The 26,721-nt window shown below is 40.9% G+C and overlaps 1 protein-coding gene across 4 annotated transcripts in view; it reads left to right on the top strand.

The window, feature by feature from the left end:
• The window catches only part of LOC150089039 (homeobox protein cut-like 1), a 537,440-nt gene that overhangs the window by 411,198 nt on the left and 99,521 nt on the right, over window positions 1-26,721 (top strand). For all 4 annotated transcript variants that reach the window (XM_090369790.1, XM_090369791.1, XM_090369794.1 and 1 more), the window contains one exon: window positions 16,515-16,652. In XM_090369790.1, coding sequence (XP_090225916.1) covers window positions 16,515-16,652 — 138 coding nt within the window. The remainder of the gene's footprint in view (window positions 1-16,514; window positions 16,653-26,721) is intronic.

Consider the following 26,721-nt stretch of genomic DNA (forward strand, 5'->3'; position numbering starts at 1 on the left):
CATTTTTTGTGTGTGAGGTCTGCAGTAATTTCCGAAAACCAGCATCAAATTCCAACAAGGTTACCATACCCACAAGATAAAAAAAAAAAAGCAGTGTAAAATTCTGTGTTCTATTGAACAAAACATCTGAAACCCACAGAGTGGGTTCCAGAGTAATCTGAATGTTATGGGAAATTTACCACACCTAGGTTCAGGCGCGGTAGATTCACCATGCATCCAGATGACATAATTAGTTGTTCAAAGATGGAAGAACCAGCACAGAACAACCCTGTCTCATCGTCAATGACGGTAACTGATGTGACCGTTGGTACCTCTTGTTTGCCTCAGAAGCATCTACTAACGTCATGATTTTTTTGAGCGGAATAATTACTGGAGATGAGTCCTGGATACACCACTCATCTCCAACAAAGAAGAAATTGGTTCTGCAATCTATGCTTATCGCCTTGACTTTTCTGAAGTATTTAGAAAATGGGTGAAGAAATGAGACAAGTATATTGAGCTAGATGGGGATTATGTCGAAAAGGAGTAACCATCAGAAACTCAATAAAACAAGTTGTATTGTTTTTAATTTAATTTGTCTGAACTTTTTGATCAACCCTTCTATTTGAAATGCAGACGCAGAGTCAGATCATATGTACTTAACCTATTCAAATTACGAGGGGCTGTCTTCAGGGTTTTTTTTTTTTCTTTTTTTCTAGCTGCATGGAATTTTTATTTATTTATTAAAGTACAATTTCCTTGGGATTCTCCAGCAAATGATTTGCTTTCCAGAGTACTTCCACAAAGTCACGTTGTTTCGTTATACAATACGTAAAAGCCCTCCCTCCCTCCCCTCTAAATACCAGGACAACGTCATTTGACACTTTCTCATGGCAGACCTGTATCTGTTTCCCGATATTAGTGTGAGTGGACTGACAAAGAAGGAATGCATGTGGATCGTGACCTAACTTCGCGTAAGGGTCACTCAGTGGGTTCGAGAGTAGTCTGAATGCTATTTCTTCTACCCTTTTCCATAGCAGGTACAAAATACTAAGAAGTCTGCGATAAGAGTGTCCCAAAGTTGTGAGGGGATAAGTAAATACGATTTCTTAAGGGGCTCCTATTGGCAGCAACCCTCCTTTCGAGTTCCCAGACCTCTGGACGATACAGGTCAATAATTATCGTGTATTATTACCGAGTAACCACGCTTCCTTTCCCATTGATTAAAACGACAGGGATATAATGAGGGGAGTGAGGCGGGGGGCGGTTAGAAATTAGAACAACTCATTCCCATCTCTGCAGACAGTGATGTGGACCTCCCCCAGCTAGAAAACCTGCCTTTGATGACCCCAACAACCGAAGAGATCAACACTGTCGTCGTTCGGTTATTTCCCTGGAGAGGGCGCTAGTGGCTGACCTAATTACAATCAAGCCATCGTGGTAGCCCGCTGGATGCTTCAGTAATGCATGTACATCGGGGAGTGGAAATTTATTTTCTTGCAGCCACTCTGCGTTATTAAAATTACACTTACTGCTGGCGATGGCCTAGGGTGTATGTCTGGGGTAATCCTTTAATCCTGTTTAATTGGGATCTAATTGGACGCTGTGCTATCGTCCTTAATTTTCCATAAATGTTCGAAACAAAGTTAAAGTGCACACAAACCGCACGCGGATTTTGCGAGGAGACCTTCGACGCCTCAAATATCCTCTCGCCCAATTTGAGAGGAAAAGTTACAACCGGTTGAGGATGCCAACGCGCTCTATTGATTTGTCGCTAACTAAATGGGAGTTAAAAATTGCGCAACTCAACTGGTCTGCGACCAGTTTAGCCATTCACCGAATTCAATTGGCGGATGGACGTCTTTTGCTGCCGAGAGCCCCCCCGTGAAGCCAGTACAGCTGCACTTTTCCACTTAATCGGTGTCGATTGTGTAATGTGGCACTTGCTAATAGGATGCAAGGGTAAGTCTTTCTCCCAAAGGAGCTTTATTTAAGTAAGGATTAAGTTAGCTTGGGGGTTGGTGGAGAATTAAAAAAAAAATCGAATTCATAATCACATCGGTGTAGCTAAGTGTGTACACGGAAGCCATGCGCGCGTGGGAGCGCTCTTCCTAGTCGATGCTTCTGCCACCTGGTGTCCCCTTATTCGTACACTACGGAAAATATATCGCAAATTGGAAAAACAGCATCGTCGGGCCGTGGGGCACGTTACCGCTCGTAAGCTCTCCCATCCTTCTTCTGTCGTGAATGATAAAACGAATAAATAAATAAAAAATATATATTCCGCCACCATTTGTTACGGGACTCCATCTTTTTGGAGAATCGCCGCTGCTCGTGCGGCCTCGGGCTATGTGTCTGCGGTCTGTCTGCCGCCACTCGACAAACTTTTCGCGGCGCCTTGTGCGCCTGGTCCTGTCAAATGGCGACCACAGTCCCATAATTCATGGCGTCGGTCGGAGGTGGCGATACCGTTCGGTTGGGATATGAAAAAAACCGACCGCGGGAGAAGTAACACGTTAGGGGTCAGCAGGGTGGCTCGTATGCATCGCTGGTTGCGAACTCGGAAACATGTAGGCTCTTGGTGGTGCATGGATGGAAGCCACAGGGCGGGTAGCTAAGCGACTGTCCCAAGAGAATCAGAATAAATAAAGACGCTCTGGTTGTGGCTGGAAAGGAATTTTTTTGTTTATTTCTTTTTGGTCCTTTGGTTTTTGTAGACACTATTGTATTTATTATTGGTAGCCATAAAAGTCGTTGACTGTCCTGGATGTTTCCACCAGGTGGACTAAGGTGGGCTATTTTCCTCTTAATTTAAAATGATTTTTAAAATAGATTGAATTCAGTCTATTCCGTCCACTCTCTCCTCCAATGTCTTGTCAATTCCCTCAAAGTTAAAAATCCCTCGTGATGAGACTGTTACTTCTTTTGAGAGGAAATCTTCCTTCTCAAAAAATTAGTTTGTTTTGCAGGCTGATGAATCGGGTTTAGAGGTGGAAAAATTCTATTGTCTCCTGAGAGTGAGAGAAATGTGTGAAAGGATTCATTATGAAATTCCACAAAGCAGAAGCATACGAATAAAAGAGATTCCTTCCATCATCGAGTGGATTGGAACCCAGGCCTTTCCGCTGATCAGGTGAAGTCAGTACTAACTGAATAGTGAATGTCATGTGTTTAGGCAACTGGTGCCAGACAAAGACTTCAGAGATTAAAACTAGGGTTTATATTTAGTGGGATGCAAGTCGGCAGGAGGGTTTTCGGCTTTATGGATTTCCGGTTTAAAAAAGATTATATGCGGTAAACTTCCGTTCGAGCACTTTCGAAGGGACCTGAAAGTAAAGATACCTCTTTACTTTTGGGTTAAGCTTGCACCCAAGCCTCTCTCTTTTTTGTGTTACGCTATAGAATCCATATATTATATTTATTTAAATATTTTAAATTTTGCAGCGTTATTTCAAACGTAGGTCCATTACATCTTCCAAAATGTATTTTAGACAAAATTTCTAAAATGCCCTCAACAAAATTGTTTAAAAGGAGATATATATATTAGTCGGACAAGTGCCAGAAGTCTTATTCCAAGATTTCCAGTTGTTTATCTTTGATTTGAAAGAAGCCGAGCCATCAATCAGAATTGCTTTTATGAGCAAAAGAAATCGAATTAGCAATAATGTCATATGACATCTACCTTCTCATTATTTATAAGTACCATACCAAAGAAATATGAATTAGACCAAGTCTTTTTACATTTATGTTTGATAATGTATTGCCCATTTGACCTCTTTGACTCTTTGGTTATACAAAGATTATATTTCAGTAATATAAAGATTTCATGCGGAGAAACAGTGATAACTGTAATTGTAGATTGATTCTGTTAAGTGGAGACCCTGGATTTTATAATACCTTTTCTCCCTTTAACCTTCAACGGAGGAAAAAACTATTAAAACGCTCTCTCTTCTTCTTGCATCCAAAATCATCTAATTGCATAAATTTCCTCCCGAAGACACAATTACCAAGAGAGAGAAGAAGAAGAAAGAAAATGAAATGCTTCTTGTTTGATGGATGACGTGATATTTTGATAACTTAGTGTATGGAGTTAGGTCAAATAAAATGTCCTCCACGAATAAAACAGAGTAACTCGTATTCTTCGAGATGGCTAAGTCAGAAACGTGACCTGAATCATAGCTAAAAAACCATCATTGATTCCGTACATCAGTCGACCACCTCTTTTCATTTCAGTATTTGGTTGACACTCTGCAGACGTTACTCGAGAGATTCGATCCTTTAATTGTCAAAAGAAATAAAATTTTAATAGTCCTAAGGTTTCTATATTTTATTTTTTGGGTTTTTAGAACCTTAAAATTTCTCAATTTTTAGATAAAGGAACACAGCAAAGCTAGTTGTGATGGTATCCATCTGTTCTTATTAGAATTCAAATATCGGATAAAATTGGTTGGTAGGATGATTCAATTTTCGGGTGATTAAAAAATATTTTGTCGTGGAAAGAATCAAAATAAATTGTGTGATATACATAGATTTGCAATAATGGATTGCACACCCTACCACTCCTTCAAACGTAACGAGACTGAATCTATTATTTTGGAAAGTGTTTATCGATGTTCTCAATTTATTTGAACTGCAGTGTACGCATAGCATTCGAACTTAATACAGAAAATGTACTATGGGAGGGTGCTGTAGCACGTGTTAGGGACGGATACCCCTACCGTCACTCTTGTAAGTGAATTTATAACCGATTCCTGGAGAATTATATCAGATACTTTTCTTTCTGTCGTAATGGTAGCCACCATTTTCTCATCCCTTTATTGTCCCCCCTCCCTCCTCCGTCGACCCCCCTTTACCTTGCCACGAGCTACGCATCGTTCTTCATGGAATTCGATTTTGATTGGTGTTTAACATCCGCGGGGCCTTGACTCCATCTCTGTCACTATCCACTTTAACCCATATCAGCCGGAAGTGGGGGTGCAAAAAGCAGCGCGCGTGCTGCCTTAGAAGCTGAAGTAATTTTGATTTCCCAGAGAAGAAGCAGAAGAGATCGGCATCAGCAAACATTAATCATCATTTTCCAAAGCCAAGCGTCTCGGTTAACCCTAAAGGTACGGGGCGATGTCTTAACCCGCGCAGCCAGCCAGAACGCCAGCAAAATAATTGTAGCTCCGTGATTGTTTTCCGCATCCCCCCTTCTTACTCCCGTCTTTGACCCCCCCCCCCCACCAGTCTTTCTTTCTTTCTCTCCTATCCCTATCCTCTCCATTGCGGGAGATAGTTTGCATGCAGGCGTCTGCCAAATGAACGAATATATTACAGTCGGCGTTCGCAAGTACCGCCCCGAAGGCCTCCAGCTTTATTGAAACTCCTTTGGCTTCTCAATAATCTGGCATCTTCCTTCCCAGCTACTTTTTACTTGAATGATGCTCCGATGTAATAACTTGTGTTTCCTTACACCGCATCCTCCCCCATTCTCACACACATACCACCAATCCCCCCCTTCCCCCTTCTCTTGCTGTCGGGCTGCTCTTGCATAGGCATTTAACCTCGCTGCAAATACGATGTTGTCACCAACCAGAAGTCTGATTGCTTGTTAGTTGGATGTCGCATAGTGTACATAAATACAACACTCCTGTCTTTGCAATCTTGCCAATGCAAAAAAACACCGGCAAATTAAATGTTGCCCGTTAATTGTTAGATTCATGGAAGTATTCGGACCACCATCTAGTGCTTCGAACACAAGGGCTTTTATTGTCGAGATTCTTAGCACGCATTTTAATCCTTTTCATTTAGAAGAAACTTTATCTTATTCACTCTTATTCACTGCGAGTGGTCCATGGAAGGAACAGAAAATTACGTCACTGAAATATTATTTGGCTTTGTTTCGTATTTCGAAACGTGATGGACTTTCTGGATTCATTCAAATAGAATTATCAGATTCAGTAATCTAGGACTGGTCTTTTTTTGGAGGAGGGAGAACAGGTCTCTGGTCCATCGTTGGAGCTTACCGCTAGACTTCGCTATGAAAAGTCTGGCAGCTAAGCTCCCACGATGGACCAGGGGAATTTTTAAACTCCTCTTTGATCGAGAGTATATGGATATTTTTTCTTATAAAAAGCACAACCTTAAACAGCTTACAAGGATGGAAGTTTTTTATATACATCCCCAGCTCAAGGGAATTTAATTCGTATGCATGACAAGTATTTACAAAGAAATAATTAGATTGCGTTTAACATACATTTACAAGAAAATAATCAAGTTTTAAAGATATTCACAAGCAGAATTAAGTTTAATAATGTGTTTGCAAGGAGTAATTAAGATAAATTTAACGAGTATTTACAAGGAAATAATTAAGTTTAGTTTAACATAATAGAATAAAATTAACATAAAATTATAGTTTGTGTTTATTGAAAAATTCAAAGTAGCCGGATCTTTAAAATACATTTTCCAGTGTCCCTTTAAGATTGGTACATGGTAACTTGCATTGATTATTTCCTTAGTTTCATATTATACATTTATTTACATTTTTCCATCTTTGGAACTCGCATCTGATCGACATGTATATGCTGATTAAATGAGTTGGACATCAGTCCAAAACTTACTGTTGGTTCGTGCCGTGATGGAAGTGGAAGATTTGATCAATCATTCGAGAGATGATTGATCAAATTGCAGACATTTGAAATGTTCAGTCGTGGATAATAATCTTGGGATCTAACATTGATTACATCTATTTTTTCATTGAATAAAAACTAGAACTCGAACCAACAATTTCAACCAACTTTAACCACCTTAGGGCCAGACCCTTCCAATATAGCCCTAAGGCGGTTAAAAGTTGGGACTCGAAGATCGAATTTGAACTGGACGTGTTCGTGCGATCTCCATTCAAGCTTCAGTGGAACTTGGAGAGACTATGTTGACGAGAATGCCACACAGGTTTATTCATTTCAATGATATAAAAATGCAGTGATTTTTTAATTCTGTTTTTGTGGTTTTTTCCCCCATTCCACTATATGAAATCAAAGGTTAACGTTGTGTATTTGGGAGGAGGAAGCGGAGGAGCTTTAGATGAAAATATCACCCGCTCAGCCCAATGCAAGAAATGAAAGAATTCTTTTTTCTGAACAGAGAGTGGTTGTTGTTTTTTTTCCCTTCCATTTTCTTAATTTTTTTGTATTTTTTTTTCGTGCATATATGTTTAGAATTTGGTTTTGCGAATTGCGTGTTCCTGTGCCTGTAAATATGTAAGCGGGCATACCTCCCTACGCACACACCGAATCTTTTGTCTTCTAGACGTCTGTTCAAAGGTTTTTTTGTGCACATAATTACGCTTGGAATTCGTTTGTTTCTGATTGCGTGAATTGCTCCATTAGGCGATTATAATTATAGTCGAAAATCGTGGCAGGCCCTCGAACTTTCCCTCCATTTTCGTATAATTGTGCGATATTAATTCCTTTTTTTTTTTTCTACGTCCAGCAATTACACAGGAAAGATTTTGTTTGCATTTTTCATTAAATTATAATCGTAATTGAACGTGCTGTTTACAGCCGTCAGTGTGGTTCCTTTTCCAGCTGTAGATGCGAATTCATCCTGTGAGGTGCATCAAGTTCCTGCATATTCGTTAAGTAGGAATTTTCATTACCACGCGCTGATTTTTAATTATTTTGCTCGTAAACCAGGTTATTCAGAGGGGAAAAAGGAGAACCCTCATAAGTTTGGTCGCCGGAACTTTTAAAATCCTCAATCATTGGCATGCGATTTTGGTATTTTAAATTAAATGAATAAAACAAGTTCTGTTTTTTTTCCTTCTATTTTTTATATATTTAAAAAAAAAACTTCTTAATTATTATTGAAAACATCTCACAAAGCCTAAACGACCCTCCGTGTTTTCATCAGCACTGAGTACACCCACTAGTAATGTTAGTTTTTATAATCATCCATCCCCCATTCGTCTATCTACTCCCCCACAACTCTACATTAAAATCCCAGAGTCTCAACTTTCTAACTTAGAAACATTGATTAACCACGAAAAGCTTTGAATGTTCAATACCTTTTTATTGTGAATGAGACGTTTCGGATAGGTTATTTCAAATCCTTCTTCAGGAATATTGAAGCATATTGTTGTAAAGAACTATGATAACTAAAATTTCAAACTTGCAGAACTGTAGCGTAAACACAATTATATGCATTTCCTCAAGCGGGCCTCCAGACCTGAATACAGTACTTTATTCAGGCGGTCTTACCATCATTTTATAGAAATGGGTAATATCCTTTTCCTATTTTGAGAAAGCCCTATATATCATAGACATGATACCACGTGCCTTCCTAGCCGCCTGTTTACACTGTGTGAAAAAATTTTATGTCTGAATCGTAACCCAGTCTTTTCGTCTTGGACCACATTTAATTGCATCTTCCTCCCCCAGATTGCAAGTAACTCCTGATTTCTGTTCCCTAGGTGTAAAATCTTACATAAGGAAACAATAAACTTCACTTTCCATTTTTTCATTTTTGTCCCATTTGTTCAACCAATCTAAGTCAGCAGTTCTCAAACTTCAGTGAGATATAGCCCTCCTTTAAGCTTTAAAAACTTTTTGCATACCATTTTACCTTGAAAAACTTCGCGGAGCCCTTTTTGTTTGAAAATGCTTTCACGGACCCCTCTCCTCCAACAATAGTATTCTCTATATGCCCTAATTTTTTTAGGGTAAAGAAAGAATGCTTTGTTTTAAAATATTCGCGGACCCTTCAATTATCGCTATGAACTCCTAAGGATCCGTGGACCAAACTTGAAGAAACGACGACTGATTCTTTCTGAAGCAGAGTGGCTTGGTTCTGTAAATTAACCATTCTTTCTACCTTTAAATCGTCAGAATTGATAACTTACCCTGCACTCCCTCATGTATGTTAAGGAAGACGAAAAATTTAAAGTGGCCTCAGGACCGATCCTTCTGGAACTCCACTTTCTACACTGGTCTGTAGATCTCAAGGATATATGATTAAGATAGGAAGAAAAATAGGACAAAAGAAAATAAAGATTTATGCCTACTGATATTAACCCTATGTTACAAGATCCGTCAACCGATATTAACTCTTTGTTACAACATCCATCAACTGATATTAACCCCATGTTACCAGATCCATCAACAAGGTCTTAAAAGTGTGTGTGTTAATAGGAACTTTTGTATTGAGAAAGTCACAGACAAAAGAAATGCAAATACATGCAAAGAAAATTGTGACATGGAGTGATGACGTGTTGTCTCGTTGAGTATAAAGACTGCACAGAATGTTTGACTGCAGTAATCCGAAGCCAGAATGGGGAAAACGCATGATCTTTAAGATTTTGAAAAGGGTCTTATCGTGGGTGCATGTTTAGCAGCAGCTACGATTCCAAAATCGAAAGACATAACTGATTTCTCAAAAGCATCCATCTCAAAGGTTTTTAATGACTATTTTTAAATACTTCATGAAGGTTTAATGAAGGTTTTTAAATACTTCATGAAGGTTTAATGAAGGTTTTTAAATACTTCAGGAACGAAGCACTCTGAGGATTGTACGGAAATATAGTGCATCCAATGTGCAGCAAATAACATCTGAACTCAACCAAGCCCAGAACTGCCTATTTCAACCTGTACCATGCACAGGAAATTGAATAAATTGGGTATTGGCAGCCTATTCAGAAGCAACTTGTTTCAGAGAAAAATCGAAAAATCAGCTTGCACTGGTGCCGATAACGTGATTGGACAGTGGAACAAAAGATAATCATGTGGTCAGAAGAATCACGATACACTTTGTTTTGCACTGATGGTAGGCAGAGAATGCGGCGATGGACCCTTATTAAGACAACCGAGGCATCTGGTATGGGGAATGTTTTGTTGGCACGGACTGGATCCATTGATACTGGTGGAAGGTCGAATGTCACCCAGGGAGTAACTAAATTTTGTATCAGATCTACTACATCCTGCAATGTTACACTTTTATCCCGAAGGTGATGACCACTTTATAAAGGACAATACACGAGTAGATCGTGCTATAATTGTGCAAGAATGGTTCGGAGAACATGATACGGATTTCCACCATCTTTATTGGACCCCCACCCTCACTGATCTCACTCTTATTGAGAATGTATGGGATGGGCTGGAGACAGCTAGTCTTTAACGAAGTCCTGCGCGAAATATTGCTGGAAGAATGGTTACAATTAGACCAAACGCATAAAAACGCCTTATAGAATGCCTGGCGCGCACCACATTTGCTGTTATTCGAAACAAAGGTGCCCCTAATCGATTCTGAATAAAATTTTGTAATTTTTCTAGTGTTTGCAGATGTAAGTACAGCAGAAAGGCTGTTTTCAGTCGTAGTGAATGCGTTGTTTCCTCTAAGGAAGGGCGGATACTACTATTACGCAACACCAAGTGCGCTATTTCTGAATGACGGTAATTTACGCTTCCCCGACTGTAGGTGGCGCTGAAGTTTATGTTTTTCATGGTTTCTTGTGTTGTAACTACCGTGTTCGTTCGTCTGTATGTTCAAACACGCACACACGAGTAGAGAGAGAGAGAGAGAGAGAGAGAGGAGAGAGAGAGAGAGAGAGAGGAGGGAAGCCGATGACGTGCTAGCAAGAATCTGTACACTTGGAGCGACACCACCGCGGGGTTCGTGGAGTGTGAAATTCGCTGCTGTCGGCACAGCTGTGGTCGTGTCACGTGCAAAACCCCTCGCTCGCCCGGAATGATCCTACCCCTCGCACCCCGTTCTGTCTCCGCCGAGATTATGCTACGGTTACAGGTGTGCGTGTGTGTGTGTCTGTCTGTTCGCTCGGAGGGGGGTCACGTGAGACGGGAGGAAACGTGTCGCTGTGGTGCCTATTTCGGTCAGCTGGCTGCGAAAGTGCGAGCTGCTCTGGTAGCGAAGCCACCGTGTATGTGTGTGTGTGTGTGTGCGTGCGTGCCTGCGTGTGCCGACTTCCCGAGCCGCAGTTATATGGGGGCATTGCGATCGAAGTGTGGCGGTTAGTTACCTGTCGCCTGGCAGACAGGTGCCGTGGCCATAAGGCCGCTCTTTCGTGACAATCGTGGGATCCTGGGCTCGTGCAGGGGGCAGTGCGATTATGATCTCTAATCGATCCGGCAACGTAAGTATATTGGACAGCGTCTGTTGTGTTTGTGTGTGGCCATCGACCGGAGAATGACTTAAATCTTCAGAACTAGATATTTCTCCTTGCCCTTTATCTGGCAAGGGGTCGGAAAAGTCCCCCCTCACACCTACTGCAACCCGAGATGATCGTGACAAATTCCTCTTTGCATATATTCTCTATTCATGTAAAGGAGAAGGAAGAAACGGGGTAGACACCTTAAACATGTACTCGAGATCAGCATCTTTAACCATTCTTTCAATTTCTTCCTTTGATAACTTCCTTTATCATTTGTGATGGTAATTTTATTTTCTTTCCCTGTATCAACAGCTGAAACATTAAGTATACCATTGGTATCGATGTCAAACGTTGCTTCAACATAAGGGACTCTTCTAGGAACAGGAGAGATGCCAGTTAGCTCAAATTTCCCCAGAAGGTTATTATCTTTGTTCACCTTCATATAATTGGACCAAAACTCCTGACTGATTATCTAGTGGGAATTTTGGTATTACGCTTGATCAGAATAGTCATCACACCACCACCAACAATTTCAATCCCAAGAGATAATTACATCTAGCAGCAGCAAGTCCTGAACCTGTTCTGCCTTGTCACCATTTAGAGACTACTGTATGTCCAAATGAATTCGTCGTGAAATGCCTTCCAAATGCCAGTGCTTCCTACTACTTGCATAATTCTTCAAAGGGGCTGTCCGATGAGCTTTACACCCTCAGGGAAAGAACAAGATGGACTTCCGGCTTCGTATAAAAACACCAGTTAGACGCAAAGATGCCGATTAAATGATACGGTCGATTTGACCTGTGACACCCGCTGGACAGGTAAGAGGATCGCTAAATGTGGTGAGGGGGGAAGCCATCGAAGTCCCGACAACCGAGTCGTTCACCCTGCAGTATTATTAAATATCCGTTATGGCCTTCCAATACTCTTCCTAATGTTTTTCTTCGAACAGGCAAAATGGAATTTGAGGCTAATTTGCGGGAAAATAAAGACACAGCAGGTTACGCACGACGCTCGCAGAAAGGTCTATAATTTGCTTTTCTCTTGACCTCTCTCGCCTCCGGAATCTCCGTACATGCTGCTAGATGGGTTATTCTGTTTGCAGTAAGAAAGGCAAGTAAGGATAAGATCTCATCATGGTCTTAGCCTCTGAAATAGGCTTAGATGTTGTTGAGAGATAAGTGTGACCTCTGCAGCCGTCCATGTTCCGTTCCTGTGACTTATTACCGCATGTAATGGCAGCGCGCCGCTAATGTTTTCACTGAGAACAATATACGCGCTCTTCAACCTTCCTCGACAAAAACCTGCTTGGGTTCAGCACTCTGTGTCCGAGTGTCTTTGGTTGCTTCTTTAGACGGAGGTTATCTGAATAGATTTACACGGGTTCAGAGCTGGTCGAAATCGTATTAACCGAAGATACCCGCAGTGTACCTTCATTCAGTAAATTAAACCGATGACGTCACTACATGACATCATTGGTCCAATTTAATCGTTTCAGAGTCCTTTTTTTTCTTTCAGAGTTATTGATTCATTCTTCCGCCCCCACCAGTAGGTCCAGCGATTAACTGTTGCTTGTCTTTGGGTGCTTCTTCAGACGGAGGTTATTTGAATAGATTATCCGGGTTCAGAGGTGGTCGAAATCGTATTAACTGAAGATACCCGCAGTGTGTGTACCTTCATTCAGTAAATTAAACCGATGAAGTCCTACGTGACATCATTGGTCCAATTTCATTGCTTCAAAGTGTTTTATTTTTTTCTTTCAGCGTTATCGATTCATTCTTCCATCCCCACCAATAGGCCCAGCGATTAGCTGTTGCTTGTCTTATTTATTATTATTAGCTATATGGTGCAAGGAAGCCTGAGGAAGCCTTATGCTGCACCAGCCAAAAAAAAAGAAAAAAAAAAATTCCCGAGTTACCCTGAGAGAGAGAGAAAAGAAGGGAATCACCAAGAGAGAGAAGAATGATGATATCCAGCTCAGGACCCTGGGTGTGCCATACTCACCAGATGTGAGCCCCCCGGTCTTTGGTTGCTTCTTTAGACGGAGGTTATTTGAATAGATTATCCGGGTTCAGAGCTGGTCGAAATCGTATTAACTGAAGATACCCGCAGTGTTCCTTCATTCGGTAAATTAAACCGATGACGTCACTACGTGACATCACTGGTCCAATTTCATCGTTTCAGAGTCCTTTTTTTTTCTTTCAGAGTTATTGATCCATTCTTCCGCCCCCACCAGTAGGCCCAGCGGTTAACTGTTGCTTGTCTTTGGTTGATCCTTTAGACGGAGGTTATTTGAATATATTACCCGGGTTCAAAGCTGGTCGAAATCATATTAACTGAAGAAACCCGCAGTGGGTACCTTCATTCAGTGAATTAAACCGATGTCACGCAGTGACATCATTGGTCCAATTCCATCGTTTCAAAGTCCTTTTTTATTTTCAGAGTTATCGATCCATTCTCCCACCCCCACCAATAGGGCCAGCGATTAGCGGAATTTCCCACCGTTCTTACACCTACATTTCTGCTCTCATTAAGAACCTGTCGGACTGCGCAGAATCCACTAACTGCAATAAAATTTTCACAACGGATGAACGCCCTGTTTACGAATCCCATCTCAATGGCAGCCCGCTGGTTTAACGAGCGCTCGAACAAGGTTTTTAACGAACGATCAAATGATTTTTGGCGACGTGTTTTTTTCTTTTTTTTCCTTTTTTTTTTTGTCCTTGACTGGCATACACTGTTGGAAAGCCAGGTCTTTTACGGTAGGATTTTTTTTTCCATGCTTCATTCTCTCTCTCTCTCTCTCTCTTCTCGAATAACAAGTGGTTTAATTGTGCATGGAACTCCAATAGTTTTTTTCATCTTCGCTGTATTGACAGTGCAGGGTGGGATCCGCACACAGCCCAAGTCCATAGAACACTAATAGAAGGTCCTAATAGAGTTTCATTGTTAAGCTAAAGCTCAATTGATTTTGCTATTAACAGTATGTGCGACAGGCCCAAGCAGGCCGACAAATTGGGCCTGGATTTTTTTTCTCCCCCTTTTTTTTTAATGCTTGAGTGAAGAAGCCTTCGAACAGATAATGACGGCGCTTGAATAATTGTATATCGCTCCAGTGAACAACGGGAAATTCTCCGTATCACCTACTCTTGTCGAGGTTACCGTAATTCACTTGATTTTTCCACTCATTTTAATGCTACAGACCATGAATCTAGCCTAGAAGAGTGCGCAGCCATTCCCCAGATCTCTAACAATAGGGGTTGACTCCCGATGACAGGAACTGATAGGTAGTAACGTGTTGGATAAACATTAAACACCTCTTATGTACAATGGAACTGTTTGCTCATTCCGAGGGAGACACCCTTCCCCCCACTTGTGGACCCCTCGTGGAAGAGATTGAGGTTGTGCCTTCCATTAAACGTGTCTCTTTTGTGGATTTGGCATTATTTTTGAATGTCCCTTTGTCTTTTTCCGGATCTGGGTGCATGTCTCAGGGCGGGAATAATGTGTCTTGGGGTTTTTCCTCAAAGCAGGTTTCTTAATAAACAAAGAGCTGTCAATTTCGTAATCTTCCGTTGGTGGGAAAGTCAATTTATGTACCTGGAGAATTTTTCACCCGAAACAGGAAGCATTTACTGCAGAAGAAAGAAAATAAATTAATAGAATCAAGTTTTCTGCACTGTTTTGTTTATTGTTTGGCGTCTTTAAGTGTAACTCAAACATGACATTAATTACTGCAACTGTGGTTGAGGCATAAATCCAACTATAATCAGCCCACATTGCTCCTACGTCTTCAGATTCAGATTTGTTTCCAGGACAATTTAAAATTTATATTCTAAATTTATATATATAATATTTATTTTCTGTGCGATTTTTATGGGCATTTATCACAACGTGGCTGAGTTAAGTGATCTCGGGCGAGAGTAGCATGATTTTTCTCCCGGAAACTCGGGTTTTTCGTCCAGCAAACAGAAAATCTACCTCAGAACACACGCAATTTACAGACAATATACTTGGAGCAATATGGCCTTTGTCACTGATGCTCCTAAAACTCTACAGAGTACAGAGTTACGCATGCTGCTTGTTCGAATCCACACCCTTATTCTAATAATGATAATAAATACTTTGGTAACTCTCACCTATGAAAATGGTACAAGTATGGATAAGATTGCCACCTCATGGATTTTTAACTCCACGAATCTTTTTCTTTCTGGTCGGAAAATCCTATAATAACTTAAGAGCTTCTTCCAGCGTAGAAACGCCCTCGTGAGTAAACACAGTTGGTAGAATAGCTGTCCACCTGACGCCCAGTGGAAAAGACCTTAGTTCAAGTCCAGTCGCTGACGTGAGGAATTTTTAGGTCCTTTTTTACAACGTGGCCGAGGTAGTGGATCTCAGGAGAGGGTAACATGGTTTTTCCTCCCAAAAACTGGAGTTTTTCCAGCAAATCGAAAAATCAAACACAGAACACACAATTAGAATTGGCCTTGGTCGCTGATACGCCTGGAACTCAACAACAAGCAAAGAAACCAGCATGAAACATGTCGAATTTGAAATGTTTCGGTCTTCTTACCTGTGGGAGATTTACTATTAGTTGTATTATAATGGTTGAATGATGTAGTGAAGCGGACTTTCTGCATCTGTTAAAAAAAAAAAAAGTGAGATTTTTCTCATTATTTTCCTTGTTGACTCCAATTCCGCTTTGAACTTTGCCAAACTCTTCGCCTCAATCACCTTGGCACGCGGTCTACAACACGCTGCTCGAAGGTAAATTCCATAGGTCCAGCCTTTTGTTACTCACTAGAATTTTATGTTTGTGACACTTTATTCTTATTTCTCTTACCAGTGAAAATATATGTTCCGCGTTCACTTTTTTGATTCATTTCAGCGCTTTATATACCTCAATCAGATCTATCCTCAGATGTCCAGTTGCCATGGTTTGTAATCTTCTCCTTCTTAAGCCGCTCTTTATATGGATATCGGTTAGCTCACCCCCTCACCAATTTGAATGCCCTTCTTTTGGACCCTTTCTCGAAGTTCTAACTCTTTCTTCAGATGTGACCTCCAGACCTGGACACAATATTCTGATTGCAGTCTCACTATCGTCTTATACGAGTATAAAGAAACAATAGCATATTTTTCCCTACTTTCAATGGTACTATATATTATGGACAAAACACCATTACCTTCCTGGCCATCTGTTTAAAAAAAAAAAAAAAGTTCTGTTTATACTCCAACACGACCACTGAGTCATTGGAGTTTGCAATTAACCATTTCGATCATGAATATTGTACAACCTTTTATATGTCTTTTGATTTATTGGTGTTCTGTACTGATCGTGTGTGTGTGTGTGTGTGTGGTTATTGTCTGTTTACACTCGACTTCTGTCTTTCAGACCCTGTGGCCGGGCTGGAACACTGCCTCTCCTTGCAACAACGCGCTATGCGAGCCCAAGACCTGGAGATTGAGAACAGACAGTTGAGGGAGACTCTGCACGATTATAACCAGGAACTGAGAGACGTTCGAAACCAAGGTAAGTGCTAAAGTTTATTGGGGGTTATTAATGAAATGAAACCACATACACTTATGCTCGAGACACTCCAAGTCATAAAACCCTTCCTGTCTTAACGTGCTGCTAAAAAGTATAGTTCGCACAGCTTATGATCGCGTGAAAAACTCTGATGGGATCATGTCTATACCCCACACAGGGTAGGAGGTCTTTTCTGGGATTACAAATGCCACGAATTTTAGCCGGCGTTGTTCACTTTTATTGTAAAGGAAATGCTGACTTTGGAACACTTCTGGATGTCCGACAGATGTCGCTGAAATGTGACCCCCCTCCTTCGCTAAATTGGGAGCTATAAAAAGTGTTGCTAAAGTCTAATGATGCTGATGCCCAGGAGGCAACAGACCTCCCCCGAAGCGTTTCCTTCCCGCTCTCATTTCGATACATGTGTTCGACTGAAACCTATTGCACCGCTACCCATTTCCGCCATAATTAGTGCTGGGCACAGCAGCGCCCCCTTGCAATTCGGTGTGATCTTCCCGCAGTGATTTGGGCATACAGAAGAGGGGGGGGAATTGATTAAATCAGCTGTTTCCTGTTGTCTATTAATGTTAAGAAGTAGCCTTTTAAAGGAGACGGATATCTCTGGGAGATGCACAATAAAATTTCGAAATATCACGTGGATAATGAATTCGAATCGTCCTCCCTGAAACGTTTTTTATCAGGGAGGTTCAAAGAAAGTCAGGTAAAACGAATTTCTCGGAATGGAAGCAAAAAATGGCCATAAAAAACAGTCTATCAATCTTCTTGCCTCAATGAAAATTCGTACACCATTTCTCTTCTGGAGGAGTGTTATACCAGAGGGGTGTAACGGCCAAAACCTACAGTTCGCTCACGTAAAGATGTTTATCTATCTACTGCAAACAACGCTAAGGTAGAAGAGGTGAGATAAGGAGGGAAAAAAAAAAAAAAAAAGAAAAATAGAAGACAACGGCGGGCAGCAGGCTGGGATTAATAATGTGGAGTATTTTCTACAATAACTACTTACATGCATTCCTAAGCAACGGAGCGCGTGAGCTATTCGCACGAGCCGGCCACACGCGACACGGTTGCTATAGTGAGTGAATCAATAGCTGTTCGGTACTGCCTGGAAATTGGTGTATGGCTATCAGACGCACGCACTGTTTCCCACGTGCGAGGCAAGATAGGGGTTTGACTTGTTAGGACGAAGTTCAAGGGCGACCGACTGTTTTTTTCTTTTTTTTTTGTTGCAACCTGTTGTCTGTCGACAACCATTTGGATTGTCGAATGAGGCTCTCTGACATGCCAAGAATTCATCATCTCCTCTTAAGAACCCGCTCCTTTCCCATCGCATTACACTAGAATTCTGTCGCGTAGCTTTTCGAGAGATGTAGTTTGAAGAAGACCAGATCACAAATTGAACTCTGGAAATAGCATTTGGATGGTTGGAAACGGTCATCATAGTCCAGTTTCCAATGACCAAAGACTCATTGATGGTCACAGAATTTTGAATTCGGGCGTCAAGGTATATAATGGTTGAGCGACATTTTAGTACTTATTAAGAGTGATGTGTTGTCCCTGGATGTAATGAAGGCTGTGGAAACATTTTTTCATAATTTTTCTTATTACTATCAACACATACAAATTTGGAATTTATATAATTTATTAAACAAACACTGGAAAGCACATATACTATTCTAAGTGTCCATCTTGTTTATTAATACGTTTTTCCTCTTTCTTTCCAACTCACATATGCACTGTGATAAACGGATGGAGCCTGCTATTAAAACCAGACTATCGTTGACTTTTCCAGCTCCTCGTTACTCAAAAACTGTTTTCCATGAAGATATCTTTTCATACGTTGAAATATAAAAAAATCAGGAGTAGCCAACTCTGGCCTATATGAAGCAAAACTCTCCAGCCTGAGTCTAGTTTTCATCTGGATCATATGGGTAGTGTGTGGCCTGACATTATCATGGTGTAATCTGATTTGGTGTCTTGTTAGAGTCTTCCTTTTTGTCCAACTTTTCTTAAAAACAAGCAACCAATCTCTGTTCCAAAACACTGTGGCCATCATTTTTTGTGAAGAGCTTGCAATTCGAGATTTTTCTTTAGTGGAGATGATGGACGTGTCCATTCCATAGACTTTTATTTAGAGGGCCATAATGGAAGATTTCGGTCTCATTACGAGGCCTTTAAAAAAAATCTTATTTTTAAGTTCTGCACTCGTGCAACAGGTCTTGGCAGATATCCTGCCTGAAGAATTTCTATCTCTTGTTAGCAGCTTATTTTCTTGTGTCTATTGTGTTAGGAATGGTGATTACACTTCTCTTTGAACATCCTAGTGCTTGTAACATTGCATATGCCTGTCTTTTTGAATCATTTCATCCAAAATCTTAGCGCTTTCTTCAGTGCACACAGTTCTTGGTCTTCCGATCTTTGGCTGGTCACAAATCTCCTTTAAAACTCTCAAGTCATCTATGAACATGCTTATATCAACAGTGTCTTACTAGTATGCTTTCCTCAATTTTTCACGACTTCAAAAGGAACTCCGTCACCAACTCTTGGTGGAAATGAGCAATGTCTGACTTTTCATAACTTCAAATCTGTAATGGACAGAAAGTTTTATTTTGGCGTGTTTATGTCTTAATATCTATACCTGTACTAGCAGTATATAATAGTTTCCATGGCAAAGGACCAAATTTAGATGTGGATAGTGCGATGGATTACTGCACATCTTAAAATATACTTCTCAATACGGGGTTTCTAATGCCCACCAGTCCAGTCTACAAGTCCAAATTGTTGCATAAGTCTTCTTTACATTCTCAAAGTGTTACATGAAGTTGAGGTTTTCGTCTTTCATCCCGAGATCCGCTTGGGTTTTTCATCATTCAAGACAATTGACATATGCTTTTTAATTAAATGTTATGAACTTAAAACTTTCATCCAGCGAGGCTGCAATTTGTTATTGTTTCTCAGCATGGTATTTGACAAGCCTGGAGGTTAAAAGTCATTTCGGATTAAAGTTCCCTTCGAAAACATCGTGATCCGTGTCAGAATTCTTCCAACCATTTCGAAGTTCTCATATCTTTTAATGGCGCCGGAATTTTGATTCCCATCACCGTCTCGTTGCTCATTGGGAGAGGGGGGGGGGGGAGGGTTCACAGATGCCACTAATTCCAATCAGGAAAATGAGGACTCGGAACTACTTAAACTTGTGGAATGTGTGCTGCGTTTTTCTCTTTTTTTTTTCTTTTCTTTTCTTTCTTTTTTTTTTTTTTTGTTTTTGCATCGCTTTGCACGAATCTGAAAACTTAATACTTGCAATATACTCCAGCAGGTTGCGTACGGAATGAAAAAAACCAAAAGATCGCCATTCTCGGCCCGATTTCTCGTCTCGGCGAAACAAAAAAAAATCTTATTACTGTTCTCAGTGCTGCATAATAAAATATATTACTGTAATTCCCTTTTTTCCCTTCTTAAATCCCGATGCGTTCCGTCAAAGGCCTATTACAAATGTATTAATGTGCGCCGTTTTGCGCCGACTTGCTAGCGAAGGTCCAGCCTTGTCTTTTTCCTATTAAAGCAGATGTCGCCACGTTCGGGCTTGAGCACGGTGGCAATTAACTGTATCGAAATAAGTCTGCTTAATAGAGAGGAATTTGACAGTTTTTGGCGGGCTAAAGCCGGCGCAGCGCTATTAGCAGAACGGATGATTGAATCCTGGGGGGAACTCGTCACAGGCGGAATCCAAATTCAGCGGTGTCGCCCATTTTCGGGCGTTGTTTGCCTTTAATGCCACATTAGGCCTAATGATTAAGATAGCCGGCAACGCGAAAGTGAGGACGACTTTCTTCGGTTTTAAGTGCGCTCATTACCTCGGAATTACGGCCATAAATATTAGAAGAATAACATTAAAATATCGTAACGGGGAAGAGGAGTTGCATTTCACAGTTAAGCTTCGCCGGCTTTTCAGCGAACGCACGGCCAATCGCCGTGGAAATGCAATTTTATCGATTTGCTACCGAACCGGGGGCTATTCGGCCAATATTTATTGCAATTATTTCTAATGTAATGAAGGGCGTCTAGCGCGCGCCAGCACGATAAATAGTTGCCGATATTCAGCCGTGAAAAATTGTTAATAGGAAGCGAGGTGTTAAAGTCCAAACGTTAGCCTCCCTTTTGTGCTAGTAATGGCGATGATTAGTCGCTTGCATTGTTACATAACACCAGGGAACGTTACTGTCGCTCGGCACATTCAGGCGAGCATCAAGAAACAGTGATTAGTTGGTGATGTCACGCGACACGCGCAATGATATCCGTTTTTGGACATATTTCAAGCAGCAGGCGTGGTGAGGACATTGTTGGGTCATTGTCTCTGCAGTCATGTCAACTGTTCGTAACCCGTTGTATTCTGTTTTGACCTTCTTCGATAATTTTTCAAATAAGTTTTGGTGAGCACAAAGAGCGGACATTGACGAATCGTTGTCATGGCTACTCGGGGACAAGTGAATGCGGGCAGAAGGACACCAGTTCCGTAGACAATAATTACATTTCCAAGAAATCTTTGAGGCGAAACTTTGGGCAGTGGACTGTGACTAATATTTCCACACATCGGGATAATAAGTCTGCTTGGCACAACGCAGTCATTAACATCTGGGGGAGAAGAATGCAACTTCTTACGTACGTCACCAACTTATGACAGACGACATTCTGCCCAGCTGAACTGCTTAATAGATGTCCAAACTATCCTCCTAACAGCTGGAATGTTTTCCTCAATTGCCACTCTCAGAATGATGAATCCAAGTCGCCATTCCGATTGTGGCACACGACACTGATATGTGCCTTGAAAAATAGAACGTCTGTCAACTGTCTAATGGATCCAGTTAACTCTTCCAGGCACAAAGATCCGTGTTGTTGTAAGTTCCATCTAAACAACAGTGTGATGACTCAGTTCTGATACTAAAGTGATGTCAGTTTGTGCTAATACTCTGCTAAACAGAGTATCTATGTCAGGGTTAACCAACCTTATCATATATGAAAATCTTAAGAAATTTGAGTTTTTTTCAAGGCACAACACGCATTTTCTTTGGTTAGAAATGTGTTATGGGTCCAGCTGCGTTGTCGAAACCAAAGATCAGATTTAGATTTAACTGAGACCCAAATTTAGACAAGAAAGTAAGAAGAATCGAAATGATAATTTGAAATCTTGGAAATGATATGGAAACCACTGTACATCCAACTTGTAGAAGTCGGAAACGGCTACACAAAAGTTCCGATAGCAATTCTCCAGCATTTCTTAAAACACCTGTAGCCCAGAATTAATTCTGTTTTCAGTTGCATTCCAATAGCGCTTTTCCATCTATTTGGAAATTTTATCAATATCCAGGTTTTATATAAAAGTTTGGAGCAAACTCAAACTGTAGCTCCACACAGTTTAAAGTTATTTGGCAGCGATAGGCATAAAAGCAATTGAGTTACCAACTTCCTTTTTTGCGATGATAGCTGGTTCTGTTCGAAATTCTTAGTGAATCCTGGAGTACTTAAGGTTTCTGTTTTTTTGCCTAACCTTTTTCTCTTCTATGTCGGCGATCTTCCATGAAGCAGGTTCCCTTTCCCCAACGTGGTCCGGAAGTGAAATTTTGGATAAGGATCCATTAAAGAAACGTAACTAATTTCCTTTCGTGAACTTATTTTTAACCCTTTTCTCTTGTATCGCTGCTGGAGTTATTTTTATTTTGAGCAGTAGCTAAGAGTGCAAAAATCCACCCTACCACCGAATACCATTCCCACATCTTGGGCACTTCTCATAAAATTTCTCTAAAACTCTTTTCTAACCTTCCGAAAGGGAGCAGTGAGGTTATTTTATGATTCCTCACTTACTAACGAGTGGTTACTATGTAAGATAGAACATGTCGGGATTATAGGGAAGCGATCCATCTAAGGATCACTCCTCAGATGAATCTCATGGTTGTAGGAGGCAAAGGGCAATGATACCTGGTGGAAAACACCTGAGTTCGAATCCCATCAATGACGGGAGGAATTTTTACGGCCTCCTTCAAAACGTAACTGAGTTATTCGGTCTGATGGCGAGAGGTAGCATGGTTTTTTTTCTCTCCGAAACTTGGGTTTTTCGTCCAGCAAGCAGCAAATCGAACCACAGAACACGCGCAATTTACAGACATATTGTATATGGGTGTCTCCGTAGCCAGGTGGGAAGGAGCAGCAGTGCGTAGCACACGCTTCTTGATTAGACCGGGGTTCGAGCCCGTCACCACCAAATACGGAGGATGCGGAAAGATCAAGGGAATGACCACCGCATATTCCCGGAGCAATATGGCCTTAGTTGCTAATGCTCCTAAAAACCAAATAACAAACAAACAAACAAACAAAATATTTTATATGGCACAATATGACCTAAGTTGCTGATGCGCCTAATTGAAATGATAATATGATGTTGTTGTAATACCTTACAACAACATCATAAGGGCAGTGATTAATTGTTACTCTTCAAATTGGACTAATATTAGAAGTGGGGTCCTCTCAAGGAGCGGTTGTGGAATCACTGTTGTTCTGATATTTTTGAATGATCATCCAAGGGGTAGAGGGAGTGATGTCAAAATTTGCGAATGGTGTCAGATTTGTAGAGTATTTAATGGTCAGCGCTTTTTCAGGTTGACTTAGGCTTTAGAGAAGTGCAGCAAGATCTCACTTGGAGAATAGCAACCCGAAAATAATTTATTCAAGGGTGGGGTTGAAATTTAAAAGTAGTTCTCAGGGGAGTGCAGACAGGTGGTAAGGAGAACCCGTGGTGTCCTAGCGATAATTTTTCTAACATTTGCTTGTAGAGATAGGGAAATCATAATCCCACTGTATAAAACAAAAGACATAGATAATGAACTTTTTTGAAAAGGCAACTTGCTTGGTGAGATCCGGTGAAAGAGTGTTCACATAAGCAAAGACTTCAATTATGTGAGCGAACTTCGCAACCAATCACCTGTATAAGACTGTGCGAGAGGATAGGTAGATAATAAAGGGAAAAAAAATTCATTTTATAATTGATTCCAGAACTAAGGGCCCAAAGATTCAAATTACAGCGGAAGAGGTTTAGGCCGGATTGCAGGAAGTTTTGGCCAACGAGTTATTAATTACTGTAATAAGTTGCCTCCATGGGTGGTTGAGGCTAATAGCTTGCGAAAATTCATAGATCAACTGACTAGATATGTACCTGAAAAGGAAATCACATAGATAGTTTTTTTATTTTATTGTTTATTTCGGCTGGTGAAGCAAAAGCCTTGGGCTTCTTTGCACCATATGGCTAATACTAATATTAACTCGCTTCACTTCTTACGTCATATGAACTGCCCTTCCCAATTAGGCCCTTCTGGGTAGCATAGTGGTTCTAATCACTGCCCTCCCACACCGGTTAGAAAAGGCCTGCGTTTGAATCACGTGAATGACACAGGAATTTTTATTCGCTTCTTTCACAACGTAGCTGGATCAACCGATCTTAAGCAAGGATTTTGCGGTTTTTCCCTACCATAAACTATGGTTTTTGTCCATCATAAGCCCCTGACCTCCTGGCTGTGGCGGGCACATTATTGTATCTGTATCTTTACTGTACAATAAAGATTTTCTCATCAAAGCGTCTTTCTTTGGAACGAGTTCAAACAGGTGAACTAGTTAGCATCCCTATTTCATATCAATATCAAACTTATTGGACTGACTTTTTCTTATTTATCCCTTCTCTTCTTTGGAAAGGAAGGACCTTCACGAAACTTTCATTTCATGTATTCATTGAAAATTCCAATCGGCAGCAGTTAAATCTATTGGGCTAATGGTTGATGCACAACCGAGTTCAGCAATGGCACTAGAATGGTACAGTATCGAATCTTAAATGCTAGGTACAGCCATTTAAAAAGTACAAAAGATTCAAAAAGATTATTTATTCTTACTAATAATAATAAGGCCACTGAACACAGCATTAAAAAGGAACCGGAAGAAATTGAAACGGTACCTTCCAGTCTGGATGGTTCATATATTGGCATTCATAATCTGAGAGCAGTAGCGGCTGTCCCTAGCAAACTTCAGCAAGAGGAAAAACTGGAATCTCTCTTCCAGGAATAGGCTGATGATATATACAGATTATCATTACATTTGTAATGATGTTTAATGTATATACCGAGACGGTTTTCTGGAGTGGTGTGGCTGGAGGGGGAGGGATTGTTAGCTAACTGCATCCGTAGTTCGGGAAATGTTAAGCAAACTGCCATTTGCATTTCGAGTTGGGACTTTTGTCTTTTGCTCATATAACTGTTCACGCGCATTAATATGCGACCATCTCTTCCTCACCCATATGATCACGTGATTCATAACAGGTTTTTTAGCTCGCATTGTGTTGCTCGTAACGTCCAGGGGGTGTCTGTCCACACGCGCGATATATAATGCATTTGGCACAGCAGTCAGTGATGCTTATTCCGACGGTAGTGCGATACGCTAAAACGTTGTTTGCCTTCCTCCCCCGAGTGCTGAATGATGGCCCAGGAAAGGTGGATGTCTCAGTCAAGGAGAGAACCCTCCTACGCTGCATTAGCGGTCTTGCACAACGTGAAATCGCCAGTGTCTTCCCCGGCCAAAACGGAGCATAAACTTCGTATGACAAAGGTAGTGTAGAAGAATCACGTGGTCGTTGACACGAGGGGTTTGGGGACCATTCAGACAACCTTTATTTATTTCCCGCGCAAAGGAGACGCTGCTGTTAATGTCTGGAACATCGAAGTTATGGAAGGCTAACACTAACCGAGCTCACCAAACTTTATTGTAACTATGGCAACGAGCAGCAGCGTTGGCAGCACATCGAGGTGTGTGTGTGTGTGTGGGTAGAGTGGTGCGAATCGTGTTTAAAATTTTAGGCGTATCCGAACAGCATACTGGTTGTCGTTGTCATCCTTGCGCAATAGCCACTATTGATAATAGTTTAACATTTGCATTGTCTGCTGTATGCTCATCGACACCCCAGGAAATCTCTCCCCTCCCCTCCTTCCCTCGGTTGTTGTCGCTAATGGGCAGGCGATCTTGTTTTATGATTATTAAGCGCACCAGTACCTTTTGGTTGATCAGACGTAGTAAATTACTATTCAAATTTAACGAAATGAAGGGTGCTCCCACTCCTTGTTGCAAGTCATCATAGATGACTTCTAACAAGGAATGATGACGCTCTGAGTACTTTATAAAATATTGAAGACGAGTTTAAAAAAAAAAAAAGAACTACTTTGGGCCTACAGTACCTCTAGGACTCAAGGTACTCGGGAGTAGGAATAAGAGTGATGAACAATGATAACTTGATCAAAAGGGTTGCGGGATGAGTCCAAGCATGCTTTTCTTCTGCACTATCTTCCTATGCAATTTCTTCCCTTCCTCCCACCAAAATATGAAGGCTGGTTTCCCTTAGGATCGCTACCAGCATTGCAACATTGCATTAAATTCCTTTAGATGGAAGAAAAGGTTACTTGAGCACTGAAGCACGTAAATCGGCTTTAGAACACACTTGCTGTTTATAGATCCAACTTAGTCAATCGCTCGCTAATTAAAACAATCGACAATCATTGGAAAGTCTTCAGGAATTAACTTGCCAACATATACGATATTGTCAAAAGTATCGGACACTGCTGGGATTTGAAAAAATAAGCATATCCGCCATCTATACGTCAGAAACTGGTATAAAAGAACTGCTTATAAGTAAGCATATCAACGAAATATAATAGATGGGTCGAGGCGTTTAGCTCAGCAACCTTCAACGAAAATCCATGATAGGATGCCATATTAACAATCATCATGTTCGTGACATTGCACAAAACTGCACTACCCGCTATCATCTATGGCTGTCATAATTAGGAAAGAGATCTGAGGCCCCCTCAGAAGACTGGTACTTAGATTCTGTCAATCCTCATTGAATGCTGTTAACCAGGAGTGCAGGGAGGCCACAGGAACTAATATTAGTACAAGGACGCTAGGTATGGAGGTACATTGCATTGGATGTTATGGAGAAGCTATAGCACACAAATCAAAAATCAAA

This window comes from Mastigoproctus giganteus, chromosome 3 (genome assembly GCF_048544385.1).
Source record: "Mastigoproctus giganteus isolate SK-2022 chromosome 3, ASM4854438v1, whole genome shotgun sequence".
Lineage (NCBI taxonomy): Eukaryota > Metazoa > Arthropoda > Arachnida > Uropygi > Thelyphonidae > Mastigoproctus > Mastigoproctus giganteus.